This window comes from Trachurus trachurus (assembly GCF_905171665.1).
Source record: "Trachurus trachurus genome assembly, chromosome: 3".
Taxonomy (NCBI): Eukaryota; Metazoa; Chordata; class Actinopteri; order Carangiformes; family Carangidae; genus Trachurus; species Trachurus trachurus.
This window is the reverse complement of record NC_139893.1, coordinates 9,248,001-9,266,394: the sequence shown is the minus strand read 5'-3', so window position 1 is coordinate 9,266,394 and position 18,394 is coordinate 9,248,001. Positions and strand designations below refer to the sequence as shown.

The following is an 18,394-nucleotide window of genomic DNA, read 5'->3' as shown; positions in this document are numbered from 1 at the left end:
AGATTTCTCAGCTGCTGCAGCAGTTAAAATGCTTTGCAGGCGTTTGTGGATTCTGTCCTGGGAGGAGATGACACACTCTCCTCATCTTTGATGAATTTGTTACTGTAGATATCGGACTTTTACGGCCCTTTCTCCACGGACTGACAGCATATTCTCAATTTTACATCAGGCAAAATGTGTCTCCTGTGGAACTTCACGGGTATGAGACATCACTTCATCTCGGCCTTTCCGCTTAGTCACAGCATTAGTGGTGTTAAAGACTATTTTAAAGTGTTTGGCAGTGAATTAAAACTGAAGAGATGACCGCTCTGACTGATAACTGTGGTAAACATGGTGGCTAATGAAAGCCAGGTAAATACTGAGTGTCATAAAGTCTATACAGTAGAGTCTGAAGCACTGTTTGGCACTTGTAAACTACATTTCTCAGAAAAAGGAGTAACAATCAGACCCACACCAGTGCTGTGAGAGTTGGGTGGGTCTGATTGGGTTTGTGCTGGAATGCATGAATCATCATCATCTTCAGCTGTAAGTGCTCCACACTGAGAGTCACAGGGGCTGTTAATAAGTGGGGGAACAGAGACCGAGCACGGCTGTGGGGCAGGAGTACAGTCTGTTAGAGGGGGAGGAAGAAAAACGACAGACGCTGCATCTAAAGAAGAAGAAGAAGAAGGAAGAGCAGCAGCAGCAGCAGCAGCAGCGGTAAGAGAAACAGAGACGGACTCAGTCTCTGTGAGAGAGGCAGTACACGGCGAGTCTTTGTGGGTGGGGGAGGGGGGATCAGAGGGGAGAGGGGGAGAGTTTAATTCTGATTGTGTGTTTATGAGCACATCTGTACTGCAGGGGAGTTGACTGACTTCCACTTCCTCTGGTTCCAAGTTTTCCTGCTCAGACAGGGGACAAAATGGTTCCAGTACCTGCAGAAACACCAGAGGTATCACACTACAGACTAGTCACACACTCATCAACACACACACACACTTACACACCTACACACCTCTATACTGTACATATACACGCACTGCAAACTATAACTCCGCAGCCAGAGAGAGAAAGGGCAGTCCCCACAGTGGATCCGACACATGCAAACATACACATTAATACCCTGTTATCAAAACAGATGTTCAATGTGCATGACGGAAAACGCTCAGAAAGACCAGAGAGAGAGAGAGAGAGAGAGAGAGAGAGAGAGAGAGAGAGAGAGACCATGACACCAACCGGGAGTGAACAGTTCCCATGCTTTGAGACTGGAGCAATGTGGAGAAAACAAAAAGGTGTGTTCAGTTGCAGGTTAATGACGAGTCGCATGCATCGGTTTTCCCAAACGCCCCCAAAACAAAAAGGAATTTTGTAAACGGACATAAATTCAAAGGGATAGTTCAACATTTTGGCAAATGGGCCTATTGCCATAATCCCTATAGTCTTTGGAGTAGGTTTGTTACCTTTAGTTGTCGGTGCAAGCTGTTTTTAGAACGGCGGAGCAGAGCCATGAGCTGCTCAGAGCTACGCTACGGAGGCTCATGGGATTTCTTGGTTTCCCTCATCAAACTCATCAAATACACAATCCAACAACTCCAAAACGCTCTGGTGGACAAGTTGTGACCTGCACATTCACCAAGCTGTGAGATAATAACAGAACGTTACGAGACGGAGTTGTTTTTGAGGCAAATGCATGCAAAACCGCTGCTGCAGTTTTTCGGCAAGCAGTCTCTGCATTTGCCTCGAAAGCAACTCTGTCTCGTAACGTTCCCTTATTATCTCATAGCGCGGTGAATGTGCAGGTCACAACTTGTCCACGACAGCGTTGTGGAGTTGTTGGATTGTGTATTTGATGAGTTTGATGAGGGAAACCAAGAAATCCCATTAGCCTCCGTAGCGTAGCTCTGAGCAGCTAGCAGCTCTGCTCCGCCGTTCTAAAAATAGCTTGCACCGACAAATAAAGGTAACGAACCTACTCCAAAGACTACAGGGATTATGGCAATGGGCCAATTTGCCAAAATGTTGACCTAACCCTTTAAAGGGGAATGCCACTGAATGTGTAAAAATTAGGATTGAGATTTAAATGCCAGTTTATAGAAACACAGATAACTGTGCATCTTAGGACACATCAGCCTCCTTGTTGGAGCTGATCTGTTTGTAAAATTGTTGATAAAAAAAATACATGCGTCACACACACATGTCAGTTTTAAACAGTGGTATCCCCCTTTATGAACAATTGTTGATAACAGCTTCTTTTTTTTTTTACACCTCGATCCAATTCAAACACACACACACACACTCATCACCCACTGATTCAGTCACCCAGTGTTGGAAATCGGGAACAAGAATAAAAAGCCGCTTCACCGTCACTTCAACCATCAACCATGTGCATGCACACATATAAAAACACAGACCTTGTTTAGACCCTCCATCACCATGTGGGGCATGTGCTCATTAAGCATGGCGGGTGATATGATGACCTCATCGAAGGCCTTGTTGTCGCCCCACAGAGCTGAGTAGGTCGGCTCCTCCTGACCACAGCTACGGGGAGAAAAAGAGGGAGAGGCAGCCTGTCAGTCACGGCCAAAGACAAAGTGAACACATGCTGATTTACAGCCTGTCCCAGTGTCCTTCAGAACAATACAGCAGGAGGAAGCACAATCCAAGTAATCACATTACAAATAATCTTATTTTAGAAACCAGCACATGCTCAGATGTTGAGGGAGTAAGAACAAGACGCCACACGACCGACTTAGTGCGTGATTGGGTAAGTGCGTGAATAAGCAGGTGTACGGGTATAATAGGTAATAAAGTGCTTTGGTGGGCGCATTTCCCACACAGTGCAAAAACTGCAAAACAAGCAGGTATGAAAACGTATGGGTGCAAAAGACAGGAGGGTTATAAAATGAAATAATATTAGGCAGCACAGCAGAGTGCAAAACAGAAGAGTAGGGCAGTGCCGCATGACACACTCTAAACCCACACTGCTGCCTTTTCCCACGGAGCTGCCAGTTCTTTTATGTCACAGGTGTGAAACAAATGCAAGATTTACTTTGAGGAAAAACAGTGTCCACGCATCAGTTATACAACCACTTGCCCATTTGTGAACTGGAGTTGTACGCTTAAAAATGTATGCTTTGAGCTCAAAGACAAGCTTTTAAGAGCCACTAACACAACTCACTTGTGGAATCTGCAGCAAAAACCCCAAAAAACAGCAACATTTGGAGATTTAATTGCTCGGATCTACCCACGGCTTTCAAATCAATTTTCTCACCATGTCTCTGGAGGGTGGTTGTGCACCACATGGATGATTCTGCCGGGAGGGTAGAGGGGGGTGGAGGCTGAAAGGGCAATGCTGAGGTCACTGGGATGGAGCCACAGGCGACTGCTGGGGGGAGCTGCTGCCGGCTGAGCCTGAGGGTCCTCGTCCTCCAGTGGAAGCTCTGATTTGGGGATGCATTTGGTGCCTCCCGCGATGATCCTCCACTGTTTTGCGAAGAAGAAGGAGAAGGGAAAAAAAGAAAAAGAAAAAGTATTACATAACGTAACACATCTGAAGCTAAATTTATCTTCTGTATGTTGTATGTTTCTTCTGCAACAGCCAGGGGTTATCTATCTAGATGATGCTTCAATTACAGCAGAGATAACTGCTGCAGTGTTGGATGTGGGGAAGCCTGTTGGAAATACAGCCGAGGTGTGATGCTGCTCGGTTCATCTTGTTGATTTTGATCGATGGAAATGTGATGAAACTATTTAATCACCTATTATTATCAGTGACTATTTGTAGAAGAGGCGACAGTCCATGATGCATTCCCATTTATCACTGCGAGATGACAGTTTTGTTCTTGGCAACATTAGGATTTATCATTTTCTTTGATGCTTTTGCGGTACAAACGGTGCATCATCATCATCCTCTACCCGTATTATAGGATTAAGTCACCTTTGGCTTGTTACTTTTCTGTAGGACTTCCAGAAGGTGGCGTCGGAAACCCTCCAGTTGAGAAAGGCCGAGCCTGCGAGAGACACGAGAGGCAGATGAATGTGTTTGGTAACACTGCAGCAAGGTGAAGTTGATCACAGAGCAGTGGATTTAGATGACAAATATACCTTGGTACCAGGTCTTTTCCTAATACCACAGATGATACAAACTCTTTGGAGTACTCCATGGCATCCTCACTGGGGAAACAGAAGAAAGAACAAAGGTTAAATGAGGTGAACATGAACTGTGCATGCATCTGTTCTGATATAACAAGCATCAAACTTATGTAAAACCAAAAAGTGTATATGACAGACTACAGTATTCAACATGGGTTAAACATGCTGGACATATTTGAAGGAACATATCTGTCTGTACATACTATGTAGCTATGAATGTGAATGCTTTTATATGCATAATGCTTGAAAATAAGCAAGAGAAACTTTTTCAAAAAACAAACCAATTCAACAGAGAAAGCTCCAAATAGCAGAAAAACAACTTCCACACCTGATTTGCATGTGAACAGGTGACCAGTAAAGAGGGACAAGTGTGGTCAGACTTTAAAATAGGAGGGCGTCTTTAAAACAGGTTTAAGTGTCGCTGCTTTTTGAGCAGGGCAACCGAGAACAAAGAAAAGAATCCGACTTTTATTTTTATGGCTGGAGGAAGTTCGTTGTCGTTGTCCATTTGATGAATCCAGTTTGCATCTACACACGAGTACAGAACTGCAAACGAGATGCAAAGGACCCTGTGCAGTGTTATAAATGTGGACAGCATCGGTGCCAGTGACACCTCTAGATTGACGTTTCCACTGTATCTTCACAGCATATCATGTTCATCTACTGTAACTAGTGTGTGTCCCCTGAGGACGGATATTTTGGGTGTTTCCTGTTATCAGTTTGTTATGGGAAACACCAGTCGGTTCAGATATTCCCTCATTTGGTGTTTGAAAAGAGTTTGACATGAACTCTGTGTGAAAGCATCTGCATTGTTCTCCACTCTTCTGTAGTTTCTGTCTTTATTTTGTCACCTGAGCGTCTTCCAACTCAAGTCTGAGAAATTACTTTGTCTCGACTTCAATGAAAAGCCCAAAAAAATGCACTGCAGCATTTAGTAATCTCCTGGTGCAGCCTCTCTCTCAGCACGATTTGCATAGCAAACACAGTTAAAACTGCAGCCAGCTGCATGGTGGAGTGTTAGATATCGTTCCAGTGTGAACAGTCAAAATGCTAATGAACTGTGAACCACTGGACCAGAAATAAACGATTCTGTTAAGGGAAAAAAAAGACAAACGAAAGTGTAAACAACAGTTTATGGGTACAGGCCAAAAACACTTCTTTTGGTCCCTTACACTTAACAACATCCTGTTTCTTTTTAAATTCTAAGATACAGCCAACAGGCCAATACATTTAAGGATGTTATATCCTCTTTTTAGACTGATGATACAGGAAAAATTATGTTGTTGTGGTCATCTCAAATTAATAAATACTATGTTTTATGGCAGATACAAGGCTAAATCTGTCACTGTTTGGCTGCGTTATGAAAAGACGTACAAGCTTTTCTATAACAATTATAGCGTTACATTTGATATCATTAGGTAACAGATATTTTGGTGGTGACTTCTTGCCTCTAGGTTTTCAAATGTGATTATAAAATAAAAGGTTAAGAAAAATGAATGTGTTCCAAAAAAATGACACCAGTGCACAAAAAAATTTAACCCACGTCCCTCCCACCTTCGTGTTTAATCTCTGGTGTAAACACAGAAAAGAACCATTTCTGTTGAACTGGAAATTCACAGCGCTATTGAGCAAAAATATTTACATCAGGTCTGATATAACTCTCAGGTTTAGCACAGATGTGACGTGAGCAACAGCTGCAACGGAGCCAGGCCTTCAGTAAACAGCGTTGACCTCGGTGTAACCCGTGACAACAGCCTACTACAACCAAACCATCACACTTGAGTTAAACACAAGTGGAATTTATAAACATGCACAGGATTTATGCATAAATCAGGTTTTTATCATTTCCTGCTGTTTCTGGATTCAGACAGAAAGACTTAAAAGGATAGTTCAACATTTTGGCAAATTGGCCCATTGCCATAATCGCTATAGTCATAACAGTAGGTTCGTTACCTTTAATTGTCGGTGCAAGCTGTTTTTAGAACGGCGGAGCAGAGCCGCCAGCTGCTCAGAGCTATGCTACGGATCAAATACACAATCCAACAACTCCAAAACGCTCTGGTGGACAAGTTGTGACCTGCACATTCACTACGCTATGAGATAATAACAGAACGTTACGAGACAGAGTTGTTTTTCGAGGCAAATACAGAGACTGCTTGCCGAAAAACTGCCCTCAACGGGAACGCGCATCAGCTATTTTGCATGAATTTCTCTCTAAAACAACTCTGTCTCGTAACGTTCTGTTATTATCTCATAGCGTGGTGAATGTGCAGGTCACAACTTGTCCACCAGAGCGTTTTGGAGTTGTTGGATTGTGTATTTGATGAGTTTCATGAGGGAAACCAAGAAATCCCATGAGCCTCCGTAGCGTAGCTCTGAGCAGCTCGCGGCTCTGCTCCGCCGTTCTAAAAACAGCTTGCACCGACAATTAAAGGTAACGAACCTACTGCTATGACTATAAGGATTGTGGCAATGGGCCAATTTGCCAATATGTTGAACTATCCCTTTAACTTGCATCTTGCAGTTCACACACACACACACACACACACTGAGATACTGACTCACCTGAGAAGGCCACCAGGTGGAGAGTAAGAGTAGCAGTGAAGTGTGGGATACTGAGGTCTCAGCAGGAAGGAGAGGATAGCAGCAGTGCCTGCACCCAGAGAATGGCCGACTATCACCAGCCCATAGTGCATGGTGCCCTTGTTCTGCGTGGGAAAGTCACAGTCACTAACACTCGGAGCAAAACAGTGAAGATAATTATCTGAACCAACTGCCTCTACTGTTGTTTGCAGAGGAAGGCTTTGTAAACAGTTGGGGTTAGGGTTCATGTTCAGATGAAGAGCTACAGTACAGTGGTGTTAATCCAAGACAGATTATAGACAATGTTGAATACTGAACCAGCACACTGAGTCATGTACCAAGTCTCTCCCGAAGGCTTGTGACAAGATCATTTCCTGCTCCAGTTTCTTCTTAATGTATTCTGCTGAGTAAACCATCCCCTGGAAGTGGAAAGAAAAAGAAAGGTATTCATAGAGAGGGGTGGGAAGGAGGAATGGGAGAAAGAGAGAGAGAAAGAATTATAGACAGGAAGTCTCCGTCATCTCTTAGTAAAATATCCATAGTTTTCGCTCTCCTATTAACAACTGAATTGACCTTTAGAGTCTGGGACACTTTGACTGTCTAGTTGAAACTTAACTGTGAGAAATGAGGTCAGGAGAATTGAAAGAGGGAACATTTCAGAGGAGATGTTTCTGTTTCAAACCACTTTCTATCACGCATATAATACTCAGTAATCTCTCACCTTGTGGCCGAGCCACGTCCCATGCTGCTCCTCTACAGGCAAACGCTCAGAATCGCCCGTCAGATCAGTCAAGGCATCCTGAAACACATCACAGAGATGTAAAAAGACATAATATGCACAAAAGATGAAATAGAGCAAAGAAAATGCACAGATAAGGCTAGCTAATCAAAAATACCATTAATATACATGTATGTCTTTTTTTGTTATATAGCATTAGCTGTACTTTAAAGGGATAGTTCAACATTTTGGCAAATTGGCCAATTGCCATAATCCCTATAATAATAATAATGTCATAGCAGTAGGTTTGTTACCTTTAATTGTCGGTGCAAGCTATTTTTAGAACGGCGGAGCAGAGCTGCTCAGAGCTACGCTACGGAGGCTAATGGGATTTCTTGGTTTCCCTCATCAAACTCATCAAATACATATGCCAACAACTCCAAAACGCTCTGATGGACAAGTTGTGACCTGCACATTCACCACGCTATGAGATAATAACGTAACGTTACGAGACAGAGTTGTTTTAGAGGTAAATTCATGCAAAACTGCTGATGTGCGTTCCCGTCGGGGGCAGTTTTTCAGCAAGCAGTCTCTGCATTGTCTCTGTAGCGTAGCTCTGAGCAGCTCACGGCTCTGCTCCGCCATTCTAAAAATAGCTTGCACCGACAATTAAAGGTAATAAACCTACTCCTAAAACTATAGGGATTATGGCAATGGGCCAATTTGCCAAAACTATCCCTTTAACATACCAAGAGCAATAAGACTATAAGATGACAGTATGTGTGCTCATCCTGACTCCATAAACCAGTCTCACTCTCTAACTCTAATATCTAAGTTAATAGTCACACTGAAATGACTGACACTTCGTCCTGAGGCAGTTATCAACATGCAGCTTTTTTTGCTTAAACAAAGTTTTTCTTGGCTCCACATGAGACTATAATAGTATCTGACTAGAGAAGACGAGCAGCCGCCTTTGAAAGGTCGTTTTCTCATCTCAGTGGTGCGTGTCAGAAGTTTGCTCTGATTGCACCGACATTTCCCACATTAGCCCTCACAAACGCTTTGACAGTGTGTGTTTTCACATATTCACTTCTGAATGTGGACAGTCACACTCTATGTGGTGACAGAAAACCATCAAAATAAAAACAAAAAAGGCTAAAAATTCACCTTTGGCGACAGGGTCCCTCTGATACTGATGACAACTTTCTTTTTATCGTGATCCACCGCCACAAAAAATGGAGTCTCGTAAACCTGTGTGAGATGTGGAGTGAAACAGACAGAAGAAGTTGGTCATAAAGAAGAAAAGTGGACAAATACTTCATAGTTTCATTACTGAGAGCCTTCAGTGAGTCTTTGTCATCGCACCTTTCTCAGTTTGGCACAGCGCACAGTCATATAAGTCACTGCATGGAAGGAATTTATAGATGGAAACTCAGCGCTATCCAAACTCTGCTCTGCTTTACAAATCAATGTCAGAGTGCAGCAGCAGCTCAACAGTTTCCTGTGCATACTATGGAAAATATACATAAAAACTAAACACTGGCACTTAATATCTTATGTAACGGGGAAACAATTTTAACAACTAAATACTGTCAAGAGTGAGCTGGTTTACTGATATGGAATTAACTGTCTGAAATAAAAGTGTTATGCATTATTGGAGAGAAATTATTGTGATGTTTGAATTTCCACTAAGCAGTGAGCTGTGTTACTGTAACTCTGTGAGCAGAATATTAATATATTGACTGAGGGTCTACACTTTTAAAAATTAATGGCAACATTTTTTTAATCTGTCATATTTTTCATTTCCACTATTCGACAGCCCGGGGCTTATCTTTCAGTTCCATCAGCCATTTTTACTCATCAGCTCCAGCGCCTGGACGCGAGGATGCGGCAACCTTGTCAGACTTCAATTTATGACAGCGCTCCATGCAATGCATACTGATCACACAGGTTTGAAACAAACCCCCAATGTAACCTTCCTCATAAAAACTGAATAAAGTCTTTGCATTGATAGAAAAATGTTTGGTTTCTCCTGTGATGTCAAACCTCCGATTGGTCTGATTATGGTCAAAACTACAAAATAAAGCCACTAAATGAACAGATGAGCTCCAAAGTTTGCAGGTCTGCAGAGTTCAACAGTGTATTTTTGGCAAATCCACACATAACAAAAAAAAAAAAGGATACACAAATTTACTCCTGCACACACACATCCTTTGTTTTATTCAGGAAGTAAACACCTCTGACTGCCCGTCAGGTAGTTGTTGGGCTACTCACAGCGTCGTGGCAGGAAGTGTAGACAATGTGAACTTGCTTGAGGTCCCGATCCAGGAAGTGCCTGCGTATGGCCAGGACGTTACAGCCGCAGCAATTGTCCTCCTCCACCGTCACAGACTGAGACAAGCGAGAGCCGGACACTGATGTGCATCTGCAGGGAGATGGGACGATAAGAAATGTTGTAAAACAGGACGAACACACACACACACACACATTACTACTTTTTCCAGGAGGATTTACAACACTACAGCTCCGATGAGTGTTACAGGTAAAATTACAGCATCCCAGTGGAGGTTTGTGTTTAAGAGTATGTGAGTAATTCAACATCGCATGTGTCAGAGAGTGGGTCTAACTGGAGTGGCACCGTCTCAGTAGATTACCACTTGGCAAGTGTTGACGCATGTGAAATTTGATTCGCACTGGAGAGACTCATGAGACACATAAGCCAAACAGATCAAAACTGTGCGGGAGTTTGTGTGAGTATGTGTGTGTTTGAGTGTGTGTGTTTGAGTGCTTACGGGCAGGAGCTGGCGAGGCGGCACAGCCCACAGGCCGGCTTCCTCATCAGGTACATGGGCCAACCATACGCAGCCAGGGCAAAGAGCATGTAGTAGCACACATCCTTGTACATGTTCATCTCAACCTGAGAGAGGAAGAGGCAGACGGACGGACGGACACAAAGAGACACACACACAGGGAGTAAGTGCAACAAATATTATCTCAGCTGAATACATACAAGTGTGTGCACACACGCCAACTGCTCAGAAAGACTGTTAACTCTGCAACACAGCGGAGAGCAGCTCTTTCTCTTTCTATTTAATTTGAAATATACATGAAACTAGCTTTGTATAGAGAAAACATCTACATGTCCATGAGTCTTTGGTCTAATTTATAACATTTTTTTTCTTTTTTTACTTGTCATAATTTGTGAAACTCCTAGAAAAAAACAATAATGGCCTTTTAAAACCTTTGTTAGCTGTAAGTGAACTCTCTCCTCGACTACATACATGCTGAATTATTGTGACCCAGCATTTCATTTCTGTTTCTGTTCATAATATTTTTACCTTTTACATGTGTGATATAAAACACGTGGACCTCGGCTCTGGCCCTTTATTCACTCACCGAGTTCTTAAGGTCCAGATATCTTGTATTACGAGTTACAGGCATCCCAGATAAGAAGGCTAAAATGTCATTGTTGGCCTTAAGGAGGAGCGAAACAGAATAGAAAGGTTATTTTCATTACAGCACATGCATTCACCGAGTACAAAAGCACAGACATTATTGTATTTTCTGGGGAGTGATACCTGGTCCAGGATAGCAGATCTCTTCGATCTCTGTCTCTGGCGGAGCAGCACCAGGCCAGCAATAATATCACTAGGCACAATGTCCAGGTCTCTGAAGAACTCTGCAAAAAGGCTCGCCACTTCCGAGTACGCATCCTGCAAATGTTGGAAAAAAAAGCAGAGTGTTAAAACAGAACTGAACTGACTTAGAGTCCATAACAAATACAAAAGTCTATATTTTTCCCCAGTCAAAAATGAGGTGACATAGCTTTAGCCCAACGTTTAGGAAACATTGACTTTACAAATCCAGCTGCTATATTCTTTGCCAAACAGATGTTGCATGTGTATTAGTGCACGTATACATCAGTTCAGCTCCATTCAGGGCTGCAGTGATCCACAAATTGGATTAATACAGATTTAATTTATTCCAAAAACACTGGATTGTTGATTTAAAGCCGACATCCACTGTGCAGTCTGGTCTAGTCCAGCGAGTGGAAGCTACGAGCTACTTCGCATGAGTGTTGTCATGTCAGACATTTCTGCTGACAGCTCGTAAATTAATTCAACCTGAAATGAAACCATATTACAGTCATTTCTACATGAAATTCTTGATGTCACTATTTCGGTAGATAAGAATAAGCTCCTCTGTGTCAGTCCTGATTAATCCTGACGAGGCTTAATGACAAATTTTCTGGTTTCATTTCAGTTTCAATCTGTTTTTCCTTCCAGCCACAGAAAGGAAACGAGTAAGCGTGTGTTGTTGTGACTCACTGATTGTGTATCTTGGGCTCTCGTGCAGCACATGAAGAACTTTAGTCTCCGGCTCCAGCTGCTGGCTTGGCCCTCCTCTAGCCTGTGTCTAATGGAGAGGGAGAGAAAGACAACAAAAAACCATCAAGACTGAACTTATGTGGAAAAAAAATATATAAAATCTGTGTGCATGCCTGGATGTTGTGCTTTAGTCGAGTTTTGAATCAAGACCAAATAAGAGACAGAAATGGCAGAAATGGGGGAAACCTACGAGCCTGTTAGTACCTGAGTGTGTATGTTGTGAGGTTGCGCTGACGACGGCGGGTGGCTTTCAGTTTGACAAAAGTCCGACCCGTAGGATCGAAGGTGCACATGAGGGTGATGCAAACGCTGAATATCACAAGCCAGTTGCATGCAACGATCCCTGAAGGAGGATATTAAAACATTACTCACATTCAAGAATAACAACAGCTTTTTTTTATTTAAATCCCCTTTTTTTCCCCCCGTTCACCTCCTCTCCCTCTTCAAAAGCCTCTTCCACTCACCCAACGCCAGGTTTTTGGCTGTGACATCAGAGCACGGCTGGTAATACTGGACGAGCCAGGCTATTCCCACCACGGCATAGACAAGCTCGACCAACAGAATAGCTTAAGAGGGGGAATGAGCGAGGAGAATGAGGATCAATATCTGCCCGATCAATACAAACTATGTTCAAATATTAACGTGAAACACACACAACCACCTGCTCCGATCCCAACAAGCAACACGAGGCGATCCTGTTGAAGAGGAGAGCCTGTTGTTGTTGTTGTCGTATTGTTAAAGCGTCTTACCGAGCCGTATGTAGAGGACGTACTGCACGGCTTCCCTGGGCTGCGTGTACAGGATGCTGCCTCTCATGCTCAGCCACATGATGGCGCTCTCACAGATGAGGCAGCTGACCAGGATGCCCAGGTAACCCCGGCCATGGTCGACCAGCGTCACGGAGCAGGACTGGTCCGAGCCGTAGGGGAGGCCGAACAGAACCACGGACAGAACCACCAACCTGAGCACGAGACGAGACAAGGTGGAGCGATAAGGAAGTGATAAGAAGCATTAACAAAATATTCATTTCATTTATTTATTTGTTTATTTGTAACGGGACTCTGCATATTCATGAATATACAATATGTAAATGTGCCAGATTTTGCTCTAAAGCTAATTTCCATCTGCAGTCCCGCGGTCCACACTAAAACAACATTAGACAAGGACAAAACAAAGCACAACACGGTACAAATACCATATATCACAATATATACAATATATCACACAGTAGCTTCAGTCAGAAGGAGCAAGGAGTAGTACAAAATTAAAATGCATTTAATCGACAATAAGTGTTATAAAGTGCTGTTAAGATTCATTAAAGTGCATCTAAATATATTGTGGGGTCTAAAAGTGGCCTAAACACTTCTGGAGTGGGGGTGTAAAAAAATACTGATACATTTAATTATCACAATAGTTTATGATGTGATACTGTATCAATTCTTTGAACCACTGCATCAATAGTTTACATGATGATAGTGTTTTGGGGTTACAATCTGACGTAGCATTTCATTGGAACTGTGAAATAGTCTGAAAAAGTCTGAATGCATAAAGTAAACAATACGGTACTTGTCTATGCATATAACATTATGTGATTTAGTGTAACATTTTATTCCTAAACATATACTAAAAAAAACCCTCAAAATATATCACCTCGCTTACAGTATCAACCCTTTTCTTCCCTATGAACGGCCCTTATTCAGACATCATTGTATCTTCCTGTAGGGATAAACTGATCAACCTAAAATTGAATATACACACACAAACACACACTCATATATGAATCAATACAGTGACTCACCAGACGCAGTGCAATAAAAAAAGGAAGAGGGCGGGCAGCACCAGGTCATCACTGCCAACTGACCAGCGCCGCCGAAACATCACCATGCCAGGCATCACTGCCCTGTGGGGAGAAAACAAACACACACACAGGCAGAGAGAAAACATCAGGGACAAGTGATAAAACATTTCAATGTGACGTCTTTGTCTCAAAAATGTTAATGCATCATTTGTCCGCAGTTATTTTTGGAAGGATTTGACCAGATGTAATCCCAAATCAGACATTGTAATGACATGGTCTGATTTTTGTGTTTTTTTAAATTGTTTTGACCCCATTATTGTTTTTAGATGTTCGTTTGCTTTTTACTTAAAGGGATAGTTCAACGTTTTGGCAAATTGGCCCATTGCCATAATCCCTATAGTCATAGCAGTAGGTTCGTTACCTTTAATTGTCGGTGCAAGCTGTTTTTAGAACGGCGGAGCAGAGCCATGAGCTGCTCAGAGCTACGCTACAGAGGCTAATGGGATTTCTTGGTTTCCCATTTTTTTCTCATCAAACTCATCAAATACACAATGCAACAACTCCAAAACGCTCTGGTGGACAAGTTGTGACCTGCACATTCACCACGCTATGAGATAATAACAGGACGTTAAGAGACAGAGTTGTTGTTGTATTATTATTATTGTGCATCATGTTTTTACACTATTTCAACAACTAAACACAGAGTGCAAAAGTCAGACCGACAACGTACAAACCCACGGCATCATCGCCAAGACAGAGCAGTGATCTTTGTGGTTTCTGTGTCTTCCTAAACTCTCTATATGTTAAAACTGAGAGAGGCAGTAGGGAATCGACGGAAATAGCCTTGCACAGAGTGAAAGATAATGGGAGAGACTAAGTGGGTGAAGGGATGCAGAGAAAATGCGCCACTTAATGAAGAAAGGAGAAAAAGAAAGAGAGAATGTGCTTTGATATGTGACGGTGCCACGCTGGTTATGGTCATAGGATGGAGCTTTATTTCTTTCATCCTTCTGCCCATTCTATCAGCTGAGAGGAAAGCACTGAGTGTTTACTCAAGTTGCCTCTGGGCTAAAACTGAAATGAACTGTAAAAAGGCCCGGTAGGGAGGAAATAGTAGAGGGAGCCACAGAGAGGCTGATGCAGGCCTTATGGTGGTGATACAGGCTGATGCAGCCTTTATGCTGCACTGCTTCTGCTTATTTGCCTAAAGCTAAAGGACATGGTTTTCATCTCTGTCAAACAAGTATGCCACCCAACAGGCCCAAACCATTATTATGTACTATAAAATCCAGCTATAAGGTAGTGGTGATGAGCTTATAGCAACAGATGGAGCAACAAAAGAAATGTTTTTTTTGCTCTTCTGCTTTTTTTTGCTGTTGTTCTTGTGTCAGAAAGTGTTTTTGCTGCTTTTTAGTCATTTAGAAACTGTCATCATCCTCTTTTTTCCACAAGTTGTCACGGTTGTTTAAGCCTCACTATAGCATAAGAAAAATCAATGATCAACACTGCAGCAAATAACGCAATGACGTATATACCCACAGTGGGCTTGACTGTAAATCCAAATAATGCCGATAAAAATCCAACTCAACGACCGAAGAAAGAAAAGAAAAAAACGATCTGCCTGCAGAACAAAAACTTGCTGTGAAGGTAGCAGCTGTGATCTTTGTGGTTTGTGTTTCACAATGTCCTGTGAAGTGCATCACTACAAACAATCGAGCGTGCAGCCGGAGTTTCTTGGGCAACTTTTGTGCTCTAACGATGACGACAGACGCACGGATGAAAGACGCTCCTCACGAAGGATTTGCTTTGAAGTTAAATAACAAAGAAAAAGGCATCTGCACCATGAATCATAAATACATAGGCTGATGTATAAGATCTGATGTTGCACAGGAAGGAGCTTCCCCCCTTTACATCATGTTGTAGCTACGCACACAATCATGAACTGAAGCAGGGACTGAGATTTATTCAACAAGATAAGATGTACAAGAAAGAACGTAGCCTAAGGATGATTAATAAAAAAAATATATAAATAACCTAAACCTGAACCTGAACCTGCAAATCAATATGCCGTCCATCGTTTGTACTTGAACAGGAATGAACCTAATTACCTCCGTAGGAAGAAAAAAAAAACTCATTGAGACATTTTTGCTTCCACCTACATAGCCTCTCAGTTAGGCATGTGTGGAGTGTTACAGAGAAACACTGGTATTTCCTCTGGTGGACAAGTAGCTTTTATACAAAACACAACAAACATTGCAGATCTGCTCTATTTACAATTCAGGAGTTTTTTTTTTTTTTTTTGCACTGGCAGAATAAAAGACCTATTAATAATGTCACATCACATCTAGAGGACGGCGTAAAGATTATTGTGCCACAGGGAGCGATACAACCAACCTCATGTGATCTCATGGGGAAACAGGTTGTGCACAAAAGAAAAATGTGAAAAATGACAACGGCAACAACAGCAACAACGACTTGCTGTAACGTTTGTGATACTTTGTTTGCAGCGAGAAGAAACAAAAGCAAAAAAAAACAAAAAAAAAACAGATGGGGTGAGAAGAACATGTTTGTGGAGAGACTCTGTCAACACAGGTCGTCTGTTCTTCAGCAGCGACTGGAGGTGAGAATTTAAACCGCCAGTTTTAATATCTGTCAACGGGAGTGTGCTGGTTCACGTCAGCCGAAAGGTCTGGACAGTGGATAGGACAGGGTTGCCTGGCAACACCGTCGACAGTCGGTATGGGACATTTAAACATGTTTGCTGCAACGCTAACACTTGGTTAGCCCATTCGTGAAGTGATATATACAGGTGTTGTAATGATTAACTGTTTTGTGTTGTTGGTATCATTACATTTAACTACAGTATTAACTATTGTTTGGAAAGTACTGACAAGGTCATATTATAAGCACCACCATCCAGATATTAACCCTTTAATGTCTGGATATCTGTGGGAAGATTCAGATGAGACTAAAAAATAAATCTGGGCCCAGCGTTGGACTTAAGAAGCAAGAGACGCCCCACGACGAGTCAGTTCCCTGTAACTGTGTCACGTGTGTGTCGCCACTAAAGGTTTCACAAATCAGAAACTGTGTTATGATGAATGTTTAGCCTCTGTAGGACAATGTAGGCCTAGTCCAGATTTGAGAAGTCTAGGTACTGTGGATTTTGATCTGGTCCTGGTCCAAAGTGGTCCCGATGTTAAAAAAAAAAAAAAAAAATTAGTAAAATGTGCTTTTATTGCATTTTCACAAATAGAATAAGGTTTAACGCAGAAGTAAGTGATATATTTGTGTTAATATAAGTCTTAAATAGTTATATCTTCCGACAGCAATCACTTACATAGAGTGTTTGAACCGAAACACGGGTCTGTCAGTCACTCTGCTCTGCTCTGAGCCGAGGAGAAAACTTTTCTCGTATCCTACAGTTTTTATCCAATGAGGAGAGAGAACGGCATGCAGGGCTGTGTGTGCAGCCAAGGGACGCCGTGAATGTGGCGACGTAGGGACGAGGACTGTTATGGTGCGTTCAAGGATACTCGTAGACTCGTGTTTTTCCGACCTGTGAAGTCATACCAGTTCAATCTGGTACGAGTTCACGGGTCGGAAGTTACGAGTGGCCGTTATAGTGACTTTCACAGGTAAAACAGGTCGGAAAAACACGAGTGGGTTGCCTGGAACGCTACAAAATCGTAAGTTGTGACTTGAAGCTGTAATTTACGGTTTCAAAAGCCTGCCTGGAACGCAGCATTAGCCAAAACGACCGGATCGCTTACTTCTGCTTTAACAAATCAGAAACTGTGTTTTAGTGAATTTTTAGCCTCTGTAGCCTAATCTGGTCCAGATTTGAGAAGTCTAGGCATAGTGGTTTTTGATCTGGACCTGGTTTAATGTGGTCTAGGTATAAAACAAAAACAGTGAAATCTCCCCTTTAGCATTTTCACTAATAAAGTTTCACTTATCTAAAATGTCTAAAATGTTTTTACATCAAGAAGTGTCACAAAAACCGGGCAATCAACGGACAAACCGTTGCACTGCACGTAAAGTTAATTTTCCCTTAAAGGTGTTAGCTACAAGTTCAATTCCTCCCGGCCAGTAAACGTCCATAACACTCACCTGCTCTAGCTCCAACCTTCAGTTGTACTGGTTGCCAGGTAACACGCCTATAGGGAGCGGCTAGTAGCTAAAGTTAAGCTAACGCTAACCGTATTTAACGAGAAGCAGCTCCAGTGTTGACAGCGGACTGGAAACGCATCTGAATAATTTCACGCTAACTCACCTGCAGACGAAACCGACAAACCCGCAGCATCACGCCTGCACCGGAAACGTTACAGTACCGGCTGACCGTTAGTTAGCATTAGCATTAGCACGATGCCATTTCTCCCATGTATCTACATCCATGATTTCTCCACAGAGTTATCACGATCTGGCAGCTCTGCCTCACGTGACATCAACGTACGCTGTTGGCGCAGAGATCACTTCATGCCAACATTGTCGACGTAACCAGATGTAAATATTTATATATTTTGGACCCGTCAAAATGTATAAAACATTTCTACTATTTTTTTTTAAATTCTGTAAAATTAATACTTTTATTCTGCACCCCTCTAGACGTCTTGTGGATGTATTATTTTTGAAAAATGTATCATTTTGATGAAAAAGTTGTAGCTATAACCTTTAACTTTCCTAAAAGCCATAAGATAATCGGACAATTTTTGTCCTTGGTCGGAAGGGGGAAAATCGGGCCAAAATCAGACAGATTATCTTGTTGTCAGTGGA

The 18,394-nt window shown here is 42.3% G+C and overlaps 1 protein-coding gene across 1 annotated transcript in view; it reads right to left on the bottom strand.

Annotated features, from left to right (window-relative positions):
* Positions 1-18,394, bottom strand: part of dagla (diacylglycerol lipase, alpha) — a 39,915-nt gene that overhangs the window by 7,065 nt on the left and 14,456 nt on the right. Inside the window, exons 2-18 of the mRNA XM_083969348.1 lie at positions 13,619-13,720; positions 12,570-12,781; positions 12,285-12,386; positions 12,025-12,163; positions 11,761-11,848; positions 11,011-11,145; positions 10,829-10,906; positions 10,225-10,349; positions 9,707-9,857; positions 8,600-8,683; positions 7,436-7,513; positions 7,053-7,133; positions 6,697-6,839; positions 4,084-4,152; positions 3,917-3,989; positions 3,251-3,462; positions 2,391-2,517 (exon numbers count right to left, since the gene is read on the bottom strand). Coding sequence (XP_083825474.1) covers positions 2,391-2,517; positions 3,251-3,462; positions 3,917-3,989; positions 4,084-4,152; positions 6,697-6,839; positions 7,053-7,133; positions 7,436-7,513; positions 8,600-8,683; positions 9,707-9,857; positions 10,225-10,349; positions 10,829-10,906; positions 11,011-11,145; positions 11,761-11,848; positions 12,025-12,163; positions 12,285-12,386; positions 12,570-12,781; positions 13,619-13,713 — 1,992 coding nt within the window. The 5' untranslated portion in view covers positions 13,714-13,720. The remainder of the gene's footprint in view (positions 1-2,390; positions 2,518-3,250; positions 3,463-3,916; positions 3,990-4,083; positions 4,153-6,696; positions 6,840-7,052; positions 7,134-7,435; positions 7,514-8,599; positions 8,684-9,706; positions 9,858-10,224; positions 10,350-10,828; positions 10,907-11,010; positions 11,146-11,760; positions 11,849-12,024; positions 12,164-12,284; positions 12,387-12,569; positions 12,782-13,618; positions 13,721-18,394) is intronic.